This window comes from Pseudopodoces humilis, chromosome 1, assembly GCF_049639895.1.
Source record: "Pseudopodoces humilis isolate 2021_Gansu_Grassland_sample_001 chromosome 1, ASM4963989v1, whole genome shotgun sequence".
Lineage (NCBI taxonomy): Eukaryota > Metazoa > Chordata > Aves > Passeriformes > Paridae > Pseudopodoces > Pseudopodoces humilis.
The window spans coordinates 125,026,090-125,043,031 of record NC_142200.1 but is presented as its reverse complement, the minus strand read 5'-3'; the positions used below and the strand labels follow the sequence as shown (position 1 = coordinate 125,043,031).

General features: G+C 36.0%; 1 protein-coding gene across 1 annotated transcript in view; it reads right to left on the bottom strand.

Annotated features, from left to right (window-relative positions):
• The window catches only part of THSD7A (thrombospondin type 1 domain containing 7A), a 267,635-nt gene that overhangs the window by 90,838 nt on the left and 159,855 nt on the right, over positions 1–16,942 (bottom strand). Inside the window, exons 5-9 of the mRNA XM_088053378.1 lie at positions 11,142–11,390; positions 9,406–9,587; positions 7,636–7,704; positions 3,846–4,001; positions 1,225–1,428 (exon numbers count right to left, since the gene is read on the bottom strand). Coding sequence (XP_087909504.1) covers positions 1,225–1,428; positions 3,846–4,001; positions 7,636–7,704; positions 9,406–9,587; positions 11,142–11,390 — 860 coding nt within the window. The remainder of the gene's footprint in view (positions 1–1,224; positions 1,429–3,845; positions 4,002–7,635; positions 7,705–9,405; positions 9,588–11,141; positions 11,391–16,942) is intronic.

The following is a 16,942-nucleotide window of genomic DNA, read 5'->3' as shown; positions in this document are numbered from 1 at the left end:
ACTAACCATAATCTAGTAAAGCAACAAAATTGTCTTTTTGTGTTACAGATTTTTTTAAAATGTCTTCACAATTATTTAGGAAACACCTTGATTTACAAGGAAAAGGTCATTTTGCATCTGAAAATGTGTACAAAAGCCCTGCAAATAGTTTCAGTGTCGTTGCCAAGAAATTATTAAATTGCTAAGGGAAATTTTTTGAGTTAGGGACATAAAATATGGTAGATTGAATATTGTAATTCTAGGCTAATCTCCTTCTGAGCTGCAAAAATGGTTACTAGTTGTCTTAGGTGTATGCAGAATAATAAAGCTTACATTTTAACTCAAAGCATTTCAATTTAAGCCCCAAAACTCAATTACAACTGAAAGTCTTCAGCATGAAAGCTCAAGATTTAAATATCTCTATAATCAGTTCTTATTACTTCTGACTGATTTAATTTCAAAATATTTTGCACAGCTGTTAACACTCATCGGAGGTGTCCTCTTATTAATCCTCAGTTGGAAGTTAGAAGCTGCTTACCATACTACACTGCAGTCAATACAATTATTTTAATTTATATGCTTCTCTAGACTATAATATTACTAATGAATAAGGACTATTCTCACAATAGTAATTCATGAATCTTCAGTAGATTAAAGTATTCTGTAAGCAGCCTTCAAAATTGGATTTTATGACTATGTCATGCAAGATCTGTTTTGTCTCCCAAAAGATAATTGAATAATGGTGGTGGTTTTTCTGACCTTTTGAAGAAACAAGACAGTTTGCACTGTCAACCCAGCTCCATAACACACATCAAACCATCCTTTTTAATAAACACATTATTATTTTTCTTCCAGCTATACTTACTGCAATGCATCTTACTTTGCTCACATTTTATTTCTTTCTGGGCTCAGAGGATCAGCTTTGTTAGTGGGATTACATCAGGGAATTCAGTCAAGCCACTGCAGGCATGAATCTGATCTACTGGCAAACAATAGCTGTTTTCTATTTAATTTTCTCTAAATCACTTTGTGAAGCTTTGAAAACCTACACAGTGTAGGTGAAGGAGCTTAGTCCTAGAGCAACTTACCTTTCCTCTCCAGTACTAATAGACATTTATACCTATTCCAGACAGCTTGGTTTTAAGGATTAGGAAAGCTGAGAAGAAAATCTGGTACCCTTTTGGACTACATTTTAGTATCTTCACTTTAGCTGGTGTGGCGTGTAGGAGAAAGCATCCATCTTACCATCGCTGTTGACACAGACGACAACAGGAACCTGTGTGCCAGGGCCACATGGCTTTTCATTGTCAGGAATGCATTCCTCCAGCCCCGTGATTCTCCAGTCATAGCAAGAGGGTTCTTCACATGGGATGGCTTCCAACAGGTGAGGGCAGTTTCCTGTTCCTCCTGTAGGCTCATTGGTGATGCGACGCTTCCTTAGTTTAAAGCCTGAAATGTCCATGAAAATAACAATTTAACTCTAAAATATGAAGTGAACCACTTTTTATCTGTCTACACCTGAGCGAACGGTTCTATTTCTCTTCTCTGTGAAACATACCACAGACACTCAGCAGAACAGTGCATTTTAGATAATTGGGTAGAAGAACTCATTAAAGAAGGATTAGAGATAATATTTTACAAGTTTCAATGTTTTGGGCCTCCTCAGGAGGCTTTGCCTTAAGTCCCTGTTTATCATAGTCATGCATACTCCAGGAAGGAGACAGGATCATTTCCTGAACATCACTCTTACAAGATCCATCTCATTCCATAAATCTTGACTACATTGCTGGGTTACCATTTCTCAAATATGTTTGTTTTCTTCTCAGGTATGTTCCAACAGGAATGATTATCAAGTGAAATCAGCTTATAAACACTCCCTTCCCCCTCCAACTGTCCAAAATAAAATGACAAAAAAGACAATCTTGAGAGAAAAAGAAAAACATGGAAATAAACTCAAGTCCTTTGAATACATTTTCAGTAATAAATATCACAATATTCCCTTGCAAACATTTAAAAATTTCCTTAAGACTGCCTAAACTCTTTTTAAAATGGGGAGACTGATGGGCCTTTATGCACAGAGTCATCTGCCTGGTCAATGCCAGTGACCAAAAGCAGCCCCATCTCTCCTTTCAGGATGGCCCATTGGAAAAAACAGACTAAATATAGTCAGAAAAATCTAACCAAACTGAATGGATTCAAGGAATACTTTCTCTTCTCATATCTTTTCACAGTCTCTTGTTTTATATCAGTATTCAGGCAAGTTATTAATACACAGATTTATTTTTTTTTTATAAAATAATATGTATATACTACTATATACTACATATAACTACAAGGACACAAACTAAACAGGAGAGTTTTCAAAACACACATGTTCAATAACTGATTCTTTGAAGACATGCCTCTTAGTTCAATTATAGTAAGTATTTACTTTAAAAATACATTTCCATTTATCTTCAGTTGCTTTTTTTTCTTTTTTCCTAAATTGAAGAGTTCAGCCAAATTATGTGCAAAAGGATTAGTAAGACAGACAAAAAAGGCTGATATAATTTCAAAAATAAAGAGCTCCAATATCTACAGGAACAAAGGATGCAAATGATCTGGAAATATGTAGAGAGACATGCTGCTAAAAGTGGGAGTGCCTGTACAATTTTCACATCATTCTCTCAGAAGAACTGTCAATGCAATTATAAAATAAAATGCAAGAATTTCCAGATAAGAAGAAAGCATTGGCAGCTGAGAAAAGATCCCTGCTCATGTGTGCAGGAATAAAGGTTTGCACAAAGCACATCCTAATGTATTTCTATTAGACTGATGTCCAAATAAGTCTCACAAATCTAAACTTTACCCCTGAAAATGTAGAAAATCTTTCAGTGATGGAACAGCAACAGAAATAACAGACTACTTGACAGCTGTACTCAGAGGAGACTTAATCCGATAGATTTGCACACTGAACTGCTTTTTCCTTCTTGAATTGATCGAGGTTGGCTCAGAGTTCCACAAAACAGCTTTTTAAAACCTGTATTATTGCTGCCCAGACAGAAGCATAGCTAGCAGTATGCCAGAAAGATCCAGCTAAGCACACATAGTAATCACAGTTGTTCCTTCCAGTGGACATATGTGGCTGCCCTTTCTTACAACTGTTTTCAATCAAGAAACCAAGTCTGTATTCCCAGCTTCTATCAGATAATCACTTTGCAGAAGTGACTAGGCCAGTTTTTCTCATTTACAGCCAGAAGCCCACAGACTTCCAACATGAGGTCCCTGTCACTGTATTCTCATTTTCCTATTTTTATGTCAGGTTACTACAATCTGTTCTGCATGGCAATAAGTTGTAAACATGTTGAAACTGAAACCAGCACATATGTCATAAGTAAAACAGAGACACGTATCAACAGTGAACGGTGCCATCTCTTTGCCAGATTATGCTTTACGGTCTAATGGTGAGTTCTTAAGCTATTACTGAACTGTAAATCTTTGAGTGCCTTGTACACCACACACCTCAAAGGAGGCTTCTGTCCTCCTTTTCAGACAGTGCCAAAATTGGGATTTGAACAGAGCAACCTTTCCATCTGAGAGGAATGAAAGGTTTGAAATCTAAAGGGTTTGAAACTGGAATTAACCTGTAAAAACCCAAACTGATGTTGAGAGCCTAGTAAATAGATTACATTTTTGCTACCTTTGGTGTACCAGTGATTTCAAATGTTAAAGTCCTAGTTTTTACGGACTAATTTTTTGACTTTGTTTTGATGCCCAGAGGCACTAGATACACTTTTCTTGGTACAAAATTTAGTGTGCTCGCATAAGCTAGTGACTTAGGAATAGTAAATATCACCATTAAAAGGCTCTGCTGAATTTTTACATACCCTTCTTGGCCTGAGGGTCATCACAGCTTTCATAGGTGCATGGTCCCCAGGCTGACCATGCCGAGGTCTCGCACTCTGTAGGACAGGGAACGTGGCACAGCTGGGAGGTGCTGGGAAGAGGTCCTGTACACAGTTTACGGTCTACTGGCCTTGAAGCTGTCAAAACAAATTTAAAATATTTCTCATACGTCACTGATCATGATCCCCAGCTCAAAGTGGACAGAACTATCCTTCAGTCAGAAAGGCTGCTATCTCATCATTTTAATCTGACAACATGATGAAAAAATGCCTGCCTTGAAAAAAATTGAATGGAAGAGTCAGTTTGCTCTGTACATGAACAAAGTCAAATCCCATTATTTGGAGATGGGATGACTGTAGATATTGAAGCACATCCTCAGACCCAGTCCTCTTCTTTGAGAGGTAAATTACATCACTACAACAATTGTTCACATTGCACTTTGCATAAATTTGTGTCCTACTATCTCATTACTTCTTCTCTTAAGAAACTGAACAAAAAGCTGCATAAACCCCTTTGCACTTGCATATGTAAGCTACATGATACTATAACTTCAAAGACCTGGTTAATTATTATTTAAAAGATTATTTTTAAGCTTTTACCTGAAACACAGCTAATATTATGGCAAAACCTTTTTTTTTCTTTTACCCTAAAGACCATCAAGAGCACACTCAGCAGTAAGATTTGTGCAGCAGCAGCTTAAGTTGAAGAAAGGCTTTTTTCAGATATATATATGGTTTGCATTTGCTATAATATATGTGTATAGATATACAATATATAATATATATAATAGTAAAATTATATCTATAATATCTAATATATAATTTAGAATTATATAAATTATACTATAGAATTATAAATAGTACATATGCATAATATACAATTGTGTATATAATAGATATTATAATATATTTATTAGTATACATAATATATGCATAGTATGCATAATGCATGTATATATGTAGTTGTAAAAACTGCATAAGACAATTTTTATTTTTTTTAAAGTGTTATTTATCTATAGAGACACATGTGAAGGCAGTCTTCTGTTCTTTAAGGATCAATAATATGGGCAAAAATAACCCTTCTCCTTCCGTACTTTATTCTTTTGACTTTCTAGGTAACAGAATTAACAGGACAATCCTACAAGGTGCCAGAGTAAGGCACAGAACTCTAACTGAAAATGTACCATTTCATTGAAAATAAGACTTTAAGTCTATTTCATAATACAGGACTTGACAAAATATTACAGTAAGTAGAGAATGTCTGCTAGAAGTCTGACACATTATTTCACTTTGGTTGATTGAGGAAACATGATATTCTGTAACTTCAAACACTTTGATTCCATTCTGTATTTTTCTTCCCATGAGGAAGTTACATCATTAATTTTTGCCACCACTTTTGATGGAAACACTCTCAGAACAAATAAATACACCATATGACAAAATATCTTCCTGAAAGATGAGATCTTTCATAATCATAATGCTATGTTGAAATGAAAGTTTATGACATACCATTGAATTTTACAGTAAGTTTGACATGCACAGCTAAAATGCATGATAATCAACATAATATGCATATTTGGTGTAGAAAACGATTATAAGCAAACATAATTTGCCTGTTAAATTTGTATTGAATAGTTTCTAACAAAACAGTAAATAACTGCTATCCATACATTTTTTACCTTGATTTAATTGGGAAATTGCCCAAGTGAGGCAGCTGAAATTAAGGGCCAACCATGCCCCTGAGACACAGTCTTGCTTCAGGGAATAGAGAAAATGCTCTGAGGAATTCCATGCTTTATTTCTAGCCTTATCATCACACTAGTTCAGGGAATTTGACTCAGAAAAATAACAAAGATCTTTAATCTGGAGGCTTTAAATAGCAGTTTTTTCATATCACAGATATCAGTAAATATTTAAATATGCCAAAATGCTTTTCAAATGCTGCTTTTAGACCCTAAGTGATGTACAAATGCTATATCTTATACTTTACTTTTACAACAAAGGAATTCAACTATAGGACAGAAAAGTTCTATTTCAGGTTATTAAAAATGTTTTCATCATTGAGCACTTAGGATAAATTTCATGCAGGATTACTGAGAATTCTTTTTTTGAGATGGCAGTAAAATAAGAAAACAGCTTTGCCTGGGCATCTTATGACCCCCATGAATTTAAATTAATTTCTTTCAGCATCACAAAAGTATGACTGAGCATAGGCTTTGGTGCTTATTGTTTAGCAAAGACACTCTGAGATAAGATGATACTGGGTGCATTTATTTACAGTTTAAAACCTTGTCTTATCTCTCTCCTTTCATACTCTCTTGTGTCAGCAATAAAGATTGTTCTTTATTCTTTGGAAGTAATGTTGAATGCCAATTAGACTGTGTATAATACTACAAGATCTATGTGAAATTTGACAAAATTTTGGCCCAAAAATGGAAAGAAAAGTTATTGCATTTTGATAATCTCTCTTTCTCCTTCAATCTAATAAATTAGGTTCAGTTTTCAAGGAATTTCAGGTTTGAGGGTAGTAACCTAAAAACTAAGATAAGATTTAATTATCCATTCTTCAAATCATGTTCTATATTAGGAAATTTTAGCTTAATATATTTTATATCCTTGCAAAATACGTTCTTGCATTACCACATTTTAAAAACAATTGAAAAGAAAAAGAACAGTTCTGCTTTCATGCATTTGCTACATTTATCAAGTTATCAAACTCTCCACCTTTCTCTAAAGACCCCCAAGAAACTAGTGCCCAGGAATGACCAGGCTGGCAAAGAGACTGAATTTGTATGTGACTGCATCAGTATAAGACACAATTTCATACTTCACTTTCTGGTCGTTAATCACACTGGTTTCATAGCAAAAAGCACAAAGAAATTTCCCCAAGTACTCCCACTCAAAAATCCCAAGGAAAACCCAAGCCCAAAACACATTATGACCAACCATTAAATAACATATTTTCTTCTCATTTTCTATAATGCTGAATTCTCTCATCAAAAACGTTAGGTAATTCAGAACGTTATGCTCTGAGAAACAGCACAATTCCATGCATGTAAGCAGTTCCCCTGTGTTTAATAGGGCAACAAATGTGTGTTTGCAGATGTAGAATAAATTTATGCCCATATAGGAACTTTCTTCCTCTTTATTCTACATCAAGGGTTTTAAAGGTACTCGGAATAAGATGAAACAGTCCACCTCATGTAGTAAGAGAAACTTTATGACTAAACCAGTTAAGTAGGTGAATAGAGATGAAAAAATTTAAGTCAATGGCAAGTAAATAGTAGAATGACTGTGGCCTCCAGGAAACTTTATTGCTACTGCTTAACTACTACAACCAATGTTCCTTCTTTCTACTGACGTGAATGAGGGATTCTGGTTCAGCTAAGTTTTAGAAGTACCGGAGGCCTAACATGGTGTTCTAAATCTACAGAAGGAACTGGAAACAGCAGCTATGATGAAAGCTGCAAAACAATTCCCAATGCTCAGGAGTGAGAGGAAAAGCAGTCATTAGCTGAAATGGCTCAGGAGTGGAGCAGGCCGCTGTTCCAGCATCCCAGCTGGCTCATGGACTTCATTAGTTTGAATTTTGGCCTGTCACTTTCAAACTGATCTGAAAATTTCTAAGAATGTTCAAATCTATTTAACTATTTCAGAGCTACATAAACATGTTAATTATACATATATAGCAAACAAGGTCCCCCAAAAGGGACATGGCCTCCTTTGCATGCTCTTAATGGGAAGGTCAGGTTGGAGGCCTTAATTTACCTACCTGTTATTTCAAAAGTGATTGATAGCAGAGGTGCAGCACTAGCCTTCGACTTGCTCTGTGACTGACTTTCTGAAATAACAGGGAAACGCCACCATGAGTATATGAGAATGGAGGTCTTTAAAGCAGCCTTACCAAGACAGCATTTGCTACAACCAACAGTAAACTACACTGAGTTGAAGGCGTTTCCCCACAGCACAATCTGGTGGGTGTGTGCCCTGGCTTTTTCCCATCCTCAAACTACTCATTGTTTTCTACTCTATAAGGGGACTGAGAGGGAGGATGAGCAGAGCAGCACCTCTTCTGAAAATCTGTCCCCTAATGCAGAAACAGCCCAGAGCTCCTTTTTAAACTCAGAACCACTTCACCCCCAGTTAGAGCTCTTGAAAAACTGTTCTCATGTTTATGTATCCAAAGACTAGTTACATTTTAATCAGCTTTCAGGAGCCTGCAGAGATTACCTCCTGATGGGCTCCATGTATTCCTGTCACAGTCTGATAAGGGTAAATTTCACACACGCCTAATCTGGCGCGACTTCAGAGCCTACCAAAATCCTAATCATCATTCTGAACAGTAAGCTGCCACTGGTTTTATTGTTACCTCTCCTTAGCTGGGAGGTTTTTGTAGTTCACTCTACGGCAGAGGAGTCTAAACTTTGTTCAGCAGAGGCGATTTACTAAAAGCCCTTGGGCAGAGCTGATTTGCATAAAACAAAGGCTTGAAAGCTTCTTCTTTAATAAATACAGATGTGGGGCTGCAGAGCTCACAAGTCACACCCTACTGATCTGAGCAGTCATGCTGAAATGGATGTTGGCATTAACATTCCCCACAAACTCTACCTCTATGGCAAGTTTGAGAGTACCTTTAAACCACAGCAGGGACCTCACTAGTCTGCTGTTTGGCCAGCCCTGGGCAAAATGTGGTATTACATTGGATTTGCATATTGATGTTGTTTTTCCTGAAGTACATGGCTGTGTTTATTTATTTATTAATAATAATGTGTGTTTGTATGAAATAGGTAGAGGATAAAATTTAATTAAAAAGCTAAATTAATTTAACTAAATTTCACTGATTTATGAATCTATAGTGCTGCATTACTATACAGAAGCAGATGTAATGTAAACTACTCAAGTGTTATTCTAAAGCTTCTGGATAATAAAGAATTTTGTGTTCTAAACTATTGTGTCTTTTCTTAAGAAGTTGTACAGGCTTTAACAGTGACAAGGAATAATCTCTCATAAACCCATGAAACTATATTGGCTTGAAGTCTTGAAAGCTACTTTAAAACTTGACCAAATCAAGGAAAAAAAAAACCAATTTCCTGAGAATGAAATCTAATCCTATTTTTACATTTTTCTATATTGAGCTTACATGCCAGAATTTACATATTCCATCTGCACATCAAGCAGCACAAGTTCATCACCCGGATGAAGGATACACAAGAAACCTAGAGTAGATGAAGAAATAAATATAGGACTTCTGACCTACCTTCTCATGTTCTTCTTTCCTTATGGAAAGGCATCCCGCTCAGTATTTTTCAGTAGACATTAAGAAATAGTAATTTGTAGGATTTTATATTTGGAATCTACATTTTCAGCATAGAGAATGAAATCTGTGCTACAGCAATTAAGCATTTTCATCTGAATTAAAAAATAGCAGTAACTCACAAGGTAAGGAGGCACTCATGACAGAAGACAATGGCTGTGAAAGGGCTCTGGAATGCCGACATGCTCTGATTTCACGCAAATTTAATTGCAATTGAATCAAATTTACCTTCTTTGTCCTTGAGGGTATTTAAGTAGGAGAGGAGATTTTCATTAGCTTGCACACAGTACACCTCCCTGGTTTGAACACCACCACCGCACAGCGCTGTCTGATTTCCTCGCCTCTTGTCCTGTTGGCTAAGGAGAGGATCGACACGGCATTCTGTCCACTCAGTGGTCCTCCAGCCATACCTGGATCAAATTTGGTTAATTGGGTCTTTAGAAATCATGGAGCCATTTTACCCAGTATTAAATTATACAAGCTGAAACACCTCAGTAACCTCATTCATTTCATACAAGGCCTGAGCACCACAATTTCTTGCACACAAAGGTGCATTAAATCCTGCATTTTAAGAGTATGGAAACTTCTTTTGTATTATTTGATTTTTAAAATCATTACTCTTTAAGAGGATATTTTCCGTTCAATTCCTGAAACATACTAGACATACAAATATTTTATTTGAGGGAAGAAAAGCTAGCTATAGAGAGACATATAGTCCATGTTCAGATAAGTTAACTTACTAGATTGTGACTCTTAGCATTTGTTTAGAGCTTGACAATTTATATAAACAAGATTCAAAATACAAAAGAGATGTGAATGCTGAGAAACACGAGAGCCAGAAAATGAGGGAAAAACCTCACAACTCTCCCCCTCTCCTGCCGTCTCACCAAAAAACCCAAAAACTTACTGTTACCTTTGATAGGAGACACAAAAGTTTCTTCTGGATATCAAGGTGAAACTATAATTGTATTTTTTATTATGACAACAGAAAAACTTTTCAGTAAGTTCTTTTTTTCACAGTTAAAAGGAAGATTGTTCTGCAGTACTGAAGCATCCCTGCTGGGTACTGATGAATGATGAGAAGCTGAAGCTTCCTAATCAGTGAATACACAGCAAAGAAGATTTTTGACTCACAGTTAAAACCCCAGTTGGGATTATGAACTGAAAGAAATGCCACAGAATTCCCTACCTAACAAGTACTTTAAGGCCAAATAAAGCAAAGTGCTTCCTAATGCAGCTGGAGATAAAGAAAGATGATATTTCAACTCTTAACTGAAAAATAAAGACCACAGTCAAAGATGCTTAACATCAAGTGACATTTCTCCAGACCCTATTCTTATTTTAATAAAGAAAAAACACAGTTGGGACTTTAATATTAATTTTGATTAGATAAGGATTACAGCAATCTCTTGAATCATGAAGTGCTTGCTGTCATTTCTCCTAAATTTTATTTGCTGTCACAATTAGCCTCTCCTACTCCCATTTGGGGCTCAGTAATGCCATTGTTGTGCTGAATACAAGTCTCACTAAAATAGTCTGTTAGCTAACAAGATGTTTATCACCCCTTTCCTGTGCTCAACGTTTGGTTTGCAAACAGACAAGAAATTCAGAAAACAATGATTCTGGGAGAAACGTTATGTAGGGAAAAGATTGCTGACAAATGAACACAATTAATTTATTTCCTCTTGCCTGAATCTGCGAATGTGGTCTTTTAAAAATTTAGATGAATGAAAATATACTTATTATTGTTCCTGTATTTAGAGAAGGCACTGATTACACTACAATGGGAGCTATTTGCAGACTTTGGGCTTTCAAGAACACTGAATAAACAAGGATAAAGAAAAAAGGTAAAGTCCTACCTATTATTTCTTTAATAATGGTTTGGTTGATATTCCATTATCAGCCCTTACACTTAATTGAAATTGTTCATTTTAGTGGCAGGGAACTGAAATGAACCAACTTACGTAATGCAGGGTGCTACACCATCTCCTTGAGAAACACACTGCTCTGCTTCTTCTAATTGTGGGCACTCACTCTCACTGCCAACGGGGAGCTGCTTAATGGTCCGTGATCTTGTACGGTTCCCTTTGGGGGTTGTCATGTCAAAGCAGGTTTTGGAGCAGGGGGTCCATTCTGACCACTCTGACACCTGGCACTCCTTCGTGATCACACAGGACTGAAATGTGATGGGCAGCTTTTCCTGTTTGCAGAAGCTGGAATAAGAGAGCGTTACAATTGTTAGCACGCACATCCACAGAGAGTCATGAACTCCTAGAGCAAAAGCAATGTCAATGGTTACATAAAAATCAGTAAATATTTTTAAAGCTGTTTAGTTTTACTTCACGTTTATTTGATCCCAAAAAGTTGGCCAAAAGGGCTTTTGGCAAAAGCAACTCAAACCAAACAAATAAGATTTTCTGTAGTAAAAAATGACCAGTATTGCTATATCTGTGATCAAAATATTGCCATATCTGTGAATATGAATATCTTAAAATCTAAGTCTTCCTACATGTATAGAAGTACAATAGAGGAAATACATACATTTTTCACTTCTTATTTTTAGGTATACTTTTATTTTTAGGTTTAGTTTTTCTCTTGAAACTATGTTTCAAGCAAGGGAGGATCAAAAACCAAGATGATAAAGGAGTTTTTGCAGTGTCACACTTTTGGTCTTTAAATTGCATGTCCTTCTACCACTGGAGACAATCAGGTGGAGACACTGCTGGGCTTAACAGGCCATAGGGGATTACTCAGTAGGAGTCTCCTAATGTTCTTATTGTGCCTAAGGTAGTGGTGATGGGGAAACCCTAACACATGATAGTCAACTTATATTCTGCTTTAGGACAGAAACTACATCCTGTTTGTGGAGAAAGACACGAGTTTTTGAGAAAATTGTTCTTTAATAATGGTCTTTTTCACCTACATGTAGCCCCATCTGGTACAGGACTATGGTACTGTCAAAATCAATAGATCCATTTCTGTACCTTTGACAAAACATATAGGCTCATTAATCCCCCAAAGACACATATTAATGACTGGAGAAAAGATATGTTCCTTATGGTTTCTAACATGGCAAATATATTGAATGCTTGGTCACTTATAACTTATTTTGTTAATAACTGGTATATTTGCAAATATGTATTTGCAAACTTGTGTAGAACAAATGAAGTATCCTCCCCTTCTAAGTTCCCATCCAATGTGACACCTCTGAGGGCAGAAAAAAACCAATCTCTTCATACACACTGTGACTGGGGCTGAGTTTAATTATAGATGCATATTGCCAGGGAACATGCATAAAATTGCCACCACAAAGTGGCTTTGGTGAGGAGGGAAGAGGTTAACTAATGATGTGTAATAGTCCATGGGCTTTGCATCTGTTTCAAAACTTATTTTGGAGAAGTGTTACATGAGAAAGGCTAATGTTTGTTACTAATTATTTCCATATGTGGTCATGAAGAAGACCCAAAGAGAATTGTACCATGTTACTAACTCCACTGTTTATTTATGACCTTTAACAAAAATAAAACAGAGTTTAAAATGGCTCGCTTCAAATACTTACTTGTAAAATAAAATAATTTTAAATTAAATAAAAAACAAGGATGCTCTTAAGCTCTTGTAACCAGAACATAAGTACTACTAGGGAGACAAGCAAGAAGAAAAGTGAGTTATCTCTTTATTTCCTTACTTGCTTATTAAAATCAGGCACCACTTGCAGTACTGCATAAACACCAACAAGAAACTGATACTGTAAATCACCACTACACAATCTCTTTTCTGTTATGCATACTGTCATATTATTTTGTGGGAGGGTAGAGGTAATTACAATTAGAAAGAGCTGCACTAATAAATTAGCTACTGTTTGTTCTTTTAACACTTATTTTTCCTTGAGCAAGTTAGAGAAACAGTGAGAGCTAACTGGAAATGGCCACCATCAGGAATTTTCCTTCATATTGTAGGCAGCAGAAGAATATGTGTTGTACTTTAAACAAGTAAATAAGGTAAAGATCACATATTTCAAACTTTATTTTACCAGAAGAAACAAGCAGACTGATTCTAAAACAAAACCTGGGAGTGTGTTTGTTAAACAAAATAGTTTCTTCTGTGTTTGGTACCTAATGGTACTGATTTTATCTCCACAAATAACTGAAAGCAAAGCTTACTTTCATGTAAAGCTCTCTGCACTTTTTAATGGATTTATGTGTCTTGTTTAGGCATGCAGACTTGGGGTGAATCTTCTCACAGGATAAAAGGTAAATGAGCAAGTAACACAACAAAAAATAAAAATAGACAATTAACATTCATTTCATGATACCACCCAACAAGTTCTGCACCAAACATCTCCATGCCCTTGACTAACATCTAAATACACATTATATGCAAAGTTAACCATTCAAGAAGCGTAGGGAGGACGCAAATAAGTCCTCACTATCAACCCATATAGGTGTGTCCAGATAATTTCTTGGAAAGCTGAAAGAAAAGCATGAGTTACATAGAAATGTTGTTAAAAGTCAACAGAGCAGACTGGATACAAGAAGCAGCAGCCTAGGGGTAACTAGTAAAGTCTGCAGCATCCTGCTGTCAATCCAGTGAATGTATTCAAAGGACAATGCCTCAAGTTTTTTGGCAGGGAAGAAGGAATTGCACAAATTGAACAAAGGCTGTGGTTTGAGAAAGTACCATTTCAGACAACAGTTATAGTGGGGAAATGAAGCTTAAGGTATTAAAGCACTTAAATGACATGATGGAAAGAGAAAGCAATCACAAACGAAACAAAACATCACAGGGGATGAATGGTCCCTATTGCTATTAAGGCAACAGTAAACCTATTCTTGACCTCAAAGACATAGATTAGACAAAAGAAGTAAAGAAAAAGGCAATGCTGGTTCAAAGAACAACCAAGAGAACATAATTACTGCTCAACCACTTCTGAAGACATGTGGTCAAGAATTTGTGCCTACTCACGTTCTGCAGCCTTGTTTGTGCTTCTACAGCAATAAATAAAAACTAAATATCACTTGAGAATTAAAGATAGGAAGGTTACACCTAGGGATTTCAAAGTAATTTATGGGATAATTAAGGCTAAAGACATGGAGAGAGCAAAGGTTGACACATAAGCCTGGAGCAAATTACAACACAGTACCTGTGTACAAATGAGCAAATTGTGCAGTTGAAAGAATTCTCTTTAGTCAAAAATAAACTTTATAAGATGTGAAAAAATTAGATTAGTCAAGAGGAAAAAAAAATATTTCTGAGGTATCCTAAAGATCTACTAGAGAATCAAAAATACTTTTACAACTTTAAAGAATCAGGAAAACTTGATTTTATATGCCTATGACCTGTATGAGTGTTTATAATCTCAGTCTCAAAAGCTGTCTTTTAAGTTGTGTAGAAAAGTCATGGAAGCGACCATTGGAATTTCCTCCTCTACAAATTCAACTAGATAAGAAATAGGCTTTTCTGATAAATTCTTGCAATAGCTAAAGCTGTGCATATTGCATTCATGAAGCCAAATGGTAATGGTAATGCATGACAGTAGGACTGAACTCTAAATTCATGCAAGATGAATAGAAAAAAAAGGTTTTAAACTAGGCAGTAGGACTCTTTGCTGTATGAGCATACTCCATACATTACTTGTACATTTTCTGCTTTTGCTAGTGTTTCCTCCCTGTCAGACTGGACTAGTAATTAGAAAGAAGAATTAAAGAGAAAAGATGAAGAGGAGCATCAGAATGGCTGGGAGGTTCTAACTATTAACTAACTAATAATCCATACAGTTGGAAACCTGCTTTGGCAGTAGAAAATAGAGGGCAAAAATGTTAACATGGCAAGTACTCAGTCACACTATCCCAAGATACACTCTGGTTTTCCACCAAACCATGGCTTACAGACTTCTGGAACACAAGCTGAATCTTCGGAGTGAAGAGTTTACAGTGTTCTCTTCCATGGACTAATATAAATGCACCCTAAAACTACATAAGATTTTGGTATGTACATAATCTTAGAAAACAATGCATTACACACCTTTTTTACTGACCAATAACTCTAGATAGTTATTTTTGCACAAAAAGTGCTCAGTTAATTTTGTTTTCTGACTTCAGGCCTTGCATAACTGTATTTGCTTTCTCTGTGGAATTTTGGAGCTTTGACACTTCAATAAGATCTTTCCTTGACTGTCTCTTTATTAGGTCCAAGAGTCCTCTTTCACATGGTCTTGTTTAATTTGAACACAGTTATATCCTGCAACTACATATCCTTTCTATTCTGTGTGCAGCTTTGAGATTAAAATTGGTCTGGATTTAAGGCTTGCTCAATATTCAGGCTGAGGATACTCCTAAAATATCTGTACATTTATATAGTATATATCTCAAAAATCTGTAAGTTAATGGACAAAGGAGTCACGAGCACAAGGTATTAAGGAGATATCATTTTGAAGTTTGATTTTGTACTTTTCCTGATACACTGGTTTTCATGCTCAAATATAATGGAGCAACAATGTGAGGTTTGTAATTTAAATGTAAAATTGAACAGTGAAGAACATGTCCTTTACAATAAATTCAATTCATTTACTCACTACTGATAGTTAACAAGAACTGCTATTTATTGTTTTTGACTATAATGTAAAGTAGTGGGGCCCAGCTGTCAAGGTTAATGCAAGTTAAATAGTCTCTTCAGTAACTTTTGTCTTCATTATTTTGCCTCTATTCCTTCACCATTATCAACATTCAACTTCAGTTTTCCCACTAGCAATATTTAGCTTCAATTGTCATAAATGAAATTTTCAGTTACTATTCCTTACTTCATTCACTGTACTCATTCTCCCAGAATTCTGATCTATTTGTTTTTTCTCTAGATGATTTTCCATTTGATTACATACAGAGATTTCCATTATTCTGAAATGAATAACATGGCTACAGTTCAGGAGATTGATGCCAACATAAACACTTGGCACTCAGAAGGAACAAAAGACAGGGCTTTGACTGGAAAGGACTTAAATGTAATTTTTAAGTTTTTTTCAATTGTAAACTGTGATATTTTAAACCTGGTTGACTATTTGATGTAGTAGTGGATTATGTCCACAGGGTCTTGGTTCCTGTCACTAGGCTTCTTTTTAGGTGTACCTACAGATTTGCCCTGTTGCTCCAGCCCTGGCATGACTGACCTACCCTCACCACTGGTGTGGAAAGCAGACACCCCCATATCAGAGTTCAGAGCAGACATTATTAAGACACTCAACAGGCATCTATATTGTCAGACACCACACACAAAACCTAGGGAAAAACTGCATTCTTCCTCTTGATTCACTAAATAATGTCGCAGTGATGGGATACCACATACCCTTCAAGATCAGGAAGAGCTGTGGAGTCAAAACCTGTTCTATCTTCCCACCTTTTGGGAAAGAACTTCATTCCTCCTTTTGCACTTCTGCTTGCATTCTCCAAAGCAAAACCCCATAATCCAATTATGTTTTGAACAAAAAAGACAGACCAAATGAATGAATGAATGAATGAAAAACTTTAGATGACTGAAGAAGATGCAGTCAAAAAGTAGGCTATCTGCCTGGAAGAAGCAAAGAAGGACATCCTGAATATCGTAAGAGGAGGTTCAGCAGTTCAGCATAAAAATATAGCTGCTTCTGAAGGTTTCAGATCAAAGGACAACATTCTAAGGAAATCCAAAATGCTTTAACAGGTTTTTAAAAAGCTTTATCTAAACATTAAGGAAGAAGAGCAAGGACTACCTGGAAGATTAAAAAAAAACCCAACAA